The sequence below is a fragment of the Argentina anserina genome, chromosome 6 (assembly GCF_933775445.1).
Source record: "Argentina anserina chromosome 6, drPotAnse1.1, whole genome shotgun sequence".
Lineage (NCBI taxonomy): Eukaryota > Viridiplantae > Streptophyta > Magnoliopsida > Rosales > Rosaceae > Argentina > Argentina anserina.
In genome coordinates this window covers 15,999,560-16,009,105 of record NC_065877.1, presented here as the reverse complement: position 1 = coordinate 16,009,105, position 9,546 = coordinate 15,999,560, and the positions used below count along the sequence as shown (strand labels likewise).

The following is a 9,546-nucleotide window of genomic DNA, read 5'->3' as shown; positions in this document are numbered from 1 at the left end:
GATTGAAAGAATTCATGGTAAATTGACGATTGAGTTTGAAGAACAGCGCAAGCAAAGTAATTCTTGGTTTTCCTTACTTGCTTCATCTGCTGAGAACTATATTCTAGAAGCAATCAGTCTTGCATCCACATATCAAGTCCTTCGATCAGATCAAGTTGAATTTGAGGTCCTCTCAGCTGATCGATCAGACATTGTGAATATTGGAATCCGTTGTTGTTCCTGCCGCGATTGGCAGCTATATGGTTTACCATGTCCCCATGCTGTTGCTGCCATCATCTCATGTCGGAAAGATGTATATGCCTTTGTAGAGAAATGTTTTACTGCTCCAAGTTACCGTGAGACGTATGCTGCAGCGTTAAATCCTATTGAAGCAAAACTTTGATGGGTAAAGACAGAAGAGACTGCAATGAATGACGATGATGATGATGATGATGACGACGACGATGATCTCGCATTTTTGTGAGGCCTCCTAAGATTCGTAGACTGCCAGGGCGCCCGGAAAAGAAACAGATTTGTTTAGAAGATTTGAATCGTGGCAAACACACTGTGCGTTGCAGTCTCTGTAATCAAACTGGACATTATAAGACAACCTGCAAAGGGAGATGCTGAAGAATACTGAACAGTTTTAGGTGTTTAACTTCAGATTCTAGATTAGTGTAGAATACTGTTCCTGTAATGCCAAACTAGTAACTGCCAGTTTTACCGTTAGTTGTATAGTTGTTCATTATGCACTCGGATTTGTTGATGCACATATTCTCATTTGGTCTTCTCTCTTAGTAGCTAATCTCTGTGTAGCATCACCTCTCTGTAGCTGAATCGATTACTACTTGATCACTTGATCGAGATAGTGTGAATTGCAACTGCAACCTCTCCATTAGTGATCTTACAACGTTCATTCGTTGTGCTCGGGGAAAATTTAAGTCAAACCTAGTGAAGTGAAAGTGATGGAACATAAAGGTTACTAAATCAACCGAAATTCAGCAGGTTTGCTTTATCAATCTTTTGCACCCGCCATTTTGCAGTAAGAAAGATTTCACATATAGCAGTCTGGCATATTGACCTATTATATTATAACATTTAGATTGGTATATATGTGCCTGTAGAGTGTGGATGACTGCGACCGATGGTATGTAAAAACTAACAATCTCTTAAAACTTATGTTATATTCAAGCTTGTAGCTTCAGCGTTGGCCTTGTTAGAAATTCTAAGATACCATAATATTTTGCAGAGTATTGAACAGGACTCAAATTCACAACTGATTTTCAGGCCAAACATGTCTGTAACGACCCCAAAATTTCGAGCCTAAAAACTCAAAATTTCAAAGTCGTTAAACACTAAACAATTTCAACGAATCGAAATCATTTAAAATGCCACAGCGGATCATCTCTGAGTTCAAAATACGACTCAGTTAAACCGATTATTACAACCCAAATTATAATTTAATATTATAACAAATGGAATTGCGTAATCCTCACAACAAACTCACAAGATAGTCACACAAAATCCTCACACAAGCTGGAGATAAATAACTTCAAGTCCTCTGAGCGGTCCGTCAATTCCCGCTAATCCACACCTGCGGAGTTATCCACTACACCATCGAATTGGTGCACCGGGATTGTAAACACAAACCCGGTAAGCTTTACAGCTCGTATGAGTAAAATGAAAATATAACTCGCATATTAATATATATACGAAAATCCACAAATCAAACAAATATAAATGCACTCATGAGTCAATGGACGGCCCATCTGGTTGTCCCAAAGAAATATGAAAAGAAGCGCTCATGAGAAATTAAGTAACCCTTCTGGTTACCCAAATGCATTTATAATACGGGTACCAAGAACGCTGGTACACATCTGTTACCCCTCTCGTAATACACCGCCGATATTGGATAGCCACCCGCTACCCAACATCCAAAACAATCTGAGTACCCATGAGCAGATAACCACCCGTTACCTCACATGCAGTACTATGGCAGACAGACTAGAGCTCTAACTGTATCGTAACTTTCGCCCGGCCAAAGGCTAGGTTTCGACTTGCCAAACACGTACAATAATCTCACATCATATTGTACCAAAATCTGGTCCGAAGACAATTCACATTTTAACAATCTCAATGTTAAAATCACGTACAATAATCTCACATCATATTGTACAATTCAAATCACATGCTCAATATAATCACAATAAAATCATAATAGTATATTATATAGCAAACTATATATATTCGTACTTATTTACCATTTATACAATACATATATAGTCCACTATATCTTATACATGCCATATTTCACCACACATGTTCAATACACAAACTTCAGTCATTGAAATGACCATTTCTAATGAATTAATAACAGTATATAATATAATGAACTATATATATATATGTACTTATTACCATTATACAGTATATATATATAATCCACTAAATTGTATACATGTTGTAATTCATTATTAAATACTCTTGCAAAATCTCGAATCACCGCGAGGGTAGATTCGTAAATATGTGAGATTTTACTCACCTTATTGACTCGAGCGTAATTCCACAATTCCCGAAGATAATTCCTTTCCTTGATTTAACGATCACCTTGAAAAGATAAGAAAAGAATTTAGAATCGTTTCGTAAACCTTTAAATGCCGAAACAGTAATAATCGGTTACTGTTCAGCAATTTTCGGTTTTACGAAGTTACTGTTCAGTGTTACTGTTAACTGTTACTATTCACGGTTACTGTACAAATATGCATTTAATACGTATTTCTGTACGTATAATTACTCTATACGTATTTTTGTACGTATAGATACTATATACGTATTTCTGTACGTATACGTACTGTTTAAATGTAAATACAATCTCAGTAAATAAAATTTACTAAATTACCCTTTTACAAATTACTTTTTACATTTACTGAAAGTAATTTATATTTACATTTACTGTAGGTAAAATTTAATTGCATTTACCGTACGTAAATAAAATTTACATTTACATTTACCGTACTTAAGTAAATTACCAAAATACCCTTCTCGGAATCACTGTTCACGCGCCACTCGCCGGCGACCGCGCGTGGGGCCCACGCGCCTACTCCGACACCGGAGCGTATCACGTCACCTCCGCCTCAAAAACCATCCTCTCCTCCTCCACCACCTTCCTACGGTCTCCGACCACCCATAGACTGCCCCATACTCCCACACGCGCCGTCTAAGGCGGCGGTGTTCATCAATCCCCCCCCCTCCGATCTCCTCCACAAATCATCCACAACATCCACAATATACACAACAACATGACAACAACCCTAATCAATCAACCCTTACCTTGCTTGAACCGTGGGGAGCACCGGGGAGGATAGGCAGCGGCGGGGGAAAATTTGCAGAAACTTGGCGACGTCCTAGCGACTTCACGACGGCGGGGCACGGGCTGGCGAGCTGGAGGGTGGATGTGGGAGTCCTTGCGACGTCGTTGAGCCGGGCGGTGCACTTCACGGCGGCACGGAGGGTGGCAGATCGTCGGGAGAAATTTTCGGAGGGAGAGAGAAGTAGAATCGGGGAGAGAGAGAGCTGAGGGAGGCGGGTGAGAGGTGAGAGAGTGTGGTTTCCAGAAATGGAAACCCTAATCACAAAAATGCCCTTTTTATACTCGTTTCCAAAATCGGAAACTAACTTCCGACGCTAATAACTTTTACGTACGTCGTCCGATTCGAACGCGTCACATATCCACGAACTCCTATCGACGAGCCCTACAACTTTCATGAAGGAAGTTTTCGCAACCGAGCGACGGAATAAAAGTCGATATAATCGTTCGGAAACGTAACGTTTTTCGAATTAAACGTTCCGATAACGTATCCGTTACTCGTTTCATAATGTCGTAACCATTCACATCCAATCTACTTAAATTTCACAATTTTATAGAATTCAAATCAAACTCAAATATTGTTTGAAATTTAGGGTTATTACAATGTCACGATCCCAAAATTTCGAGCATAAAAACTCAAATTTCGAAGTCATGAAAACACTAAAACAATCTCAATTAACCGAAATCATTTTACATGCCACAGCGGATCATCACTGAGTTCAAAATACAACTCAATCAAACCGATTATTACAAACCAAATTATAATTCAACATTATACAAATGGAAATGTATAGTCCTCACAAAAACCTCACAGGAAAGTCACACCAAAATCCTCACCACAAGCTGGAAATAAATAACTTCAAGTCCTCTGAGAGGTCCGTCACTTCCTGCTAATCCACACCTACGGAGTTATCCCCTACACCATCGAATTAGTGCACCGGGATTGTAAATACAAACCCGGTAAACTTTACAGCTCATTTGAGTAAAATGACAAATACCACTCGCATATCAATATATACGAAAATTCACAAATCAACAAGTATAAATGCACTCATGACAAATTAGACTGTCAATCTGGTTGTCTAATAGTGTGAAAAATATATGAACTCATGAGAATTGGGCAACCCCTCTGTTTACCCAAATGCATTTATAATACGAGTACTCATGAGCGCTGGTACACCTCTGTTACCCCTCAAGTAGTACACCGCCGATATTGGACAACCATCTATCATCCAATATCAAAATATATAGGTACTCATAAGCCGATAACCCATCTGTTACCTCATATGCAGTACCCTGGCAGACAGACTAGAGCTCTAACTGTATTGTAACTTTCGTCCGGCCAAAGGCTAGGTTCCGACATACCAAACACGTCCGAAGACTAAAAAACTCGTCCGAAGACATCAATCACGTCCGAAGACAAGAAACTCGTCTGAAGACATCAATCACGTCCGAAGACTAAACTAGTCCGAAGACAAAACGTTTTAACAACTCCATGTTAAAACCACATACAATAATCATTGCCTCATATTGTACAATTAAATCGACATGCTCAATATATAATCTCATCATCAAAATGAATATATTCACAACGAAATCATGATAGTAAATAATATAGCAAACTATATATATGTACATATTCACCATTAATACAAATATATATATTCCACTATATATCAAATACATGTCATATTTCATTCTTTAAACTTTTACATAATCTTGAATCTCCGCAAGGGTAGATTCGTAAATAAGTGAGATTTTACTCACCTTATAATCTCTTGCGTAATTCCACAATTTCCGAAAGTAATTCATTTACTTGATTTATCGATCACCTTGAAAAGATAAGAAAAGAACTTAGAATCGTTACGTAAACCTTTAAATGCCGAAACAGTAATAATATGTTACTGTTCAGCAATTTCTGGTTTTACTATTCATATATTTCTGTATAAATACACATCAATTACGTATTCATGTACGTGTACATACTATTTACGTATTTTTGTACGTATGAATACTATTCAAATGTAAATACTGTCTCACTAAATAATAATTACTGAATTACCCTTCCGAATTTCCTTTTTACATTTACTGAAAATAATTTACATTTACATTTACCATACGTAAAATAAATTTATATTTACCGTATGTAAATCACCTTTTTACATTCACCGTCGTAAAAATAAATTTGTACAATTACTGTTTGAAATCACTGTTCACGCGCCGCCGCACGTGGCGGCGCGTGGGGTACATGCGCCATCTCCGGCAAGCCGCGCGTGGCGCTCACGCGCCACTCACTTTGGCAGCGCGTGGGGCCCACGCGCTGAGCCTAAGGCCGGCGCGTAGTACGCCACCGCCGCCCCTAATCTCCTCCTTTCTTCCCCCTCTTCCTCCCCACGGCCTCAGACCGCCTCTAGGCTACCTCACTGCCCTCACGCGCCGTCAACAAAATCACAACAACCAACACCACAACAATCAATTCAAACTCACCCTTACCTATTGCATGCCTTGAAATCGCCGGAGAATCGTCGGAGTGGAACTCGACAGCGGGGGTGGAAACGCAGAAGCTTGACGATGTCGTGCGGCTTCACGGCGGCGAGTCAAGGCGCGGCGAGCTCGGGGGTTGCTGCGGACGTTCGTGCGAGGCTTCCAGGGCCGGCGGTGAGAGGCACGGACGGCCGGAGGGACGGATTGCCGGTGTATTTTTTTGAGAGAGGGAGAGAGAGCGATCGGGGAGAGAGAGAGAGAGAAAGGAGGCGCGGGAGTGAGGGTTTCCAGAAATGGAAACCCTAGCTCCATTAATCATCTATTTATACCTGTTTCCAAAATCGGAAACTAACTTCCGACGTTAATAACTTTCACGTCCGATGTCTGTTCTGAACGTATGACGCGTCCACGAACTCGTATCGACGAGCTCTACAACTTCCGTGAAGGAATTTTCACAAACGGGCGATGGAATAAAAATCGATTCTCACGTCGCGAAAACGTAATGTTTTTATAAATAAACGTTCCGATAACATTTCCGTTTCCGATTTTCATCGTCTCAAGGCAACAAAACGTCGTTTAATGAGATTTGCAAACTTTATATATTTAACTCAACTCAATAAAAAATTCCGAAAATTCGGGTTATTACAAAACAAATATCAACGGCTTTATTTAGGTAAACTATACTTTTGTAGCAAACAGAATCAAGCTAATGATCCTTGCAGACGTTACGTAAAGCATTAAAGTGTAACATCAAAACATGGATGATCAAATCAATTTTACAAAAGATAAAATCTCTACAATTCAAAACTGAAGCCAGAAAAGTAAATACGCAATTGGAACTAGCCAAGTGTTTGGCATATAACACAAATGGAGGCAAACCGTTCAACTAGCACGCAGCAAATGCCCTTGTAGAATTGCTTGAATCTTTTACATGCTTCCAATATGTTCTCTCTGTGTCCAAAGGCACTAACCCTGATGAAACCTTCACCACCAGGTCCAATGAAAAAGACCGAAGCATGTAAACTCTCAGACCAAGCTGATGACTCTCTCTCGGTCTCTCCTAGCCGATTATGACATCCGAATGATCAACCGACATTTCGTTTCACGTTTTTCTCCGCTAAATATATATTTTTAAAATTATTTGCACACACAGCACGCGCTTTGTTGCTAGTAGTTTCACGTGATAATGCCTCCTAAAAAAACAAAACAAAACAAAACAAAACACGGTACGATTAGATGTATGCCACTGTCGCAATTATATGCTGATAGAGGTGCAGTACCGTAATTAACCGCAAGTTACCGTTGGCACCCCATCAGTTGCTATATAGAGACTAGTGAGAAACAGAAACTCCAAAATCAAAAGAAACTCTCAGAAACTTCAATTCAAGAAACAAACCCACATTCGTCGCATTCTTTGCTTCTAATCTCATCCGGTGAGTTTTCCCCAATCTCTCTCTCAATCTTGTCAGGGTTTTCTCTTGTAATTCCAGTTCTTCTTTTCACTCATTGAAAATATGACTCATATAAGTTGGGTTTGAATCTATTCCAGAAATTTTTCCACAATTGAGATGTGAATTTGGTTGTTTTCAGGGTTCAATAAAATGGGTTTCCGTAAACGAACATCAAGAGTCAAAATTCTTGACAAAGATGGTATCTTTTGTTATAGGTTTCTGAAATTGGGTTTGTAATTAGGGTTCTGATTATGAACTGTGATTGTTTAGGGTTGTAGAACTATGGGCATGATTGAAATGTTGGTATAATAAAGAATTTTCTGGTGTAGGGTTCTTGGCCTTAAAGTAATGAAGAATTTGGTCTAGGTTATATTTTGAATTGTTGTAATCTGTGTTCAACTTTATGGTATAAATTGGTATTGAACCGGTAACTATGAACTTACGGTCAGAACTTTGGTGTATTTCTAATAAACATGTGTGGATCTTGTGCCTTTTGGTTTGGGAGTAATCAAGAACATAATGTATGTTCTTTTGTCATATAAATTGGTTTGATGTGTTCAAATTTGAAACGTGTAGTGTATGTTTTAGTTAGGTTGGAACTTTGAATGGATATTTTGTTGTTGCATATATAAGCAAGATTTGCAAGAAACAAGTTAAGAAGGGAGGTTAAGCAAGATTTGCAAGAATCAAGCTAAGAAGGGAGGTGCTAGACAAGTGTTGTGCATCATATTCCGTGGTTTAATAGTTTGTTTTCAATTGCTAATGCAGATAACCAAACAACAAATTGAATTGGCTAAAGAAAGCACAGATGGCATCAAAAGTTGGTCGTTTGTTTCAAGATCAGAACCTCAGTGTTCACTCTAATGGTACTTATTGGTTATTTGGCTATGTCGTTCTTTTAGATCTAAACTTATTGTCAGGTTATTCTGGTCTAATTTTAATTATATCATTTACAACAGGAGACTCTGCTGTGAGAAAGGGTGGTGTAAAAATGCAGAAGAAAGTGGGGTTTGGTGGAAGGAAACCTCTAGGAGATGTATCGAATACAGGGAAGCCTGACCTTACCAAGGTATCAAAGAAGCCTGTTCTTAGCCATGTTCCTGAGATTATTGCTGATGCAAGCAACAAGAGAGGCCTTTCTAGGGCACAGACTCGTGGCCGGAAGGCACTATCTGATGTGTCTAACACATTCAAACCAGTAGCCCATAAGAAGTCAAGTATTGTGGCACAACCACCTCCTTGTGGTTTTGAGGAAGAAGGTTTCCTGCATGACCATCAGCAGTGCATCAAATCTATGCGAAATGCTAATCTCATGGATCAGGTGGATATTCTTATGATGATGCAAGGATCAGATTCGTCCATGAAGCTTCTATCTCCATGTGAAGCTTCTCAGCTTCGTAAAGTTGAGGTGATTATTCAATTCCTTCTTTTCATTTCCAGCAGTTATTTTTGTCAGTACATATATTTCTAAACAACGTTTGCTGTTTTTACATTTTTTTATTATTCAGCCGGAGAGTCCTATGAGGTACTTGGAGCTGAAAGAGATGTCTGAGCTGTCTATCAAGCAGGACCCCGCTTCACCTCATTGTAAGACTCCCTTGTCACCAAATCATACAAAGTCCACTTGGATTTGGGACGACTGTGATTTTCAGGTGATGGAAACACCTCAGTTTCTAAGGCACTGATTCCCCTGTACCTTCCTATGTGATTATCAATCCACTTGAAACTGGTGCAGCCAGAATCATTCGTAGAGGTTTGTTTTTTGTTTTTATATTTTTTAGGATTTTTGGTCCATCGTGACTGAACATCTAGTCCATGTGAGATTGATGTAGCCAGTGTCATTCTAGAGGATTTGGATTTATTAATATGTCTTTTTTCTTCGCCACAATATTGCATGTTCATTGTGAATTATATGTTTTTAGCCTGTTTTTAGTTTTTCTTTCTTCTTGTTAAAGTAGCATTTCTCTTGTTTTCGCCACAATTACATGTTCGTTGTGAGTGGTATGTGGACGATTTGATTTTTGGTGACGAGTACTTTGTAATCCTCCATATTTTCTGTAGCCTGAATGAGTGAATGTGATGTGATTACGGTTAAACTTTACTTGTTTTATCATGCCCCGAGTGGTTTTCACTTCTTCAGTGAACATGCCCCGAGTGGTTTTCACTTCTTCAGTGAACAGTGTGATTACAACTTGAAGAAAACTGTTAACTCTCCTTTCATCAGACCCCCGGATATCTGAGTCCTTCAACTTGTAGAGACTGCCG

The 9,546-nt window shown here is 39.2% G+C and overlaps 1 protein-coding gene across 1 annotated transcript; it reads left to right on the top strand.

Moving 5' to 3' along the window:
• The first annotated feature begins 7,182 nt into the window (after positions 1-7,182).
• On the top strand, positions 7,183-9,189 carry LOC126799895 (uncharacterized). The gene is made up of 4 exons (XM_050527156.1): positions 7,183-7,263; positions 8,050-8,147; positions 8,241-8,689; positions 8,790-9,189. Exons 2-4 carry the CDS (start codon positions 8,090-8,092, stop codon positions 8,964-8,966), a joined length of 684 nt encoding a protein of 227 aa, XP_050383113.1. The 5' UTR covers positions 7,183-7,263; positions 8,050-8,089; the 3' UTR covers positions 8,967-9,189.
• The last annotated feature ends 357 nt before the right edge of the window (positions 9,190-9,546 follow it).

Bases quoted from the DNA above. Each gene is read 5' to 3' on its own strand.
- LOC126799895 (XM_050527156.1), top strand. From the start codon at position 8,090: ATGGCATCAAAAGTTGGTCGTTTGTTTCAAGATCAGAACCTCAGTGTT. The intron at 8,148-8,240 runs GTACTTATTGGT...CATTTACAACAG, and splicing joins CCTCAGTGTTCACTCTAATG to GAGACTCTGCTGTGAGAAAG. The intron at 8,690-8,789 runs GTGATTATTCAA...TTTATTATTCAG, and splicing joins CTCAGCTTCGTAAAGTTGAG to CCGGAGAGTCCTATGAGGTA.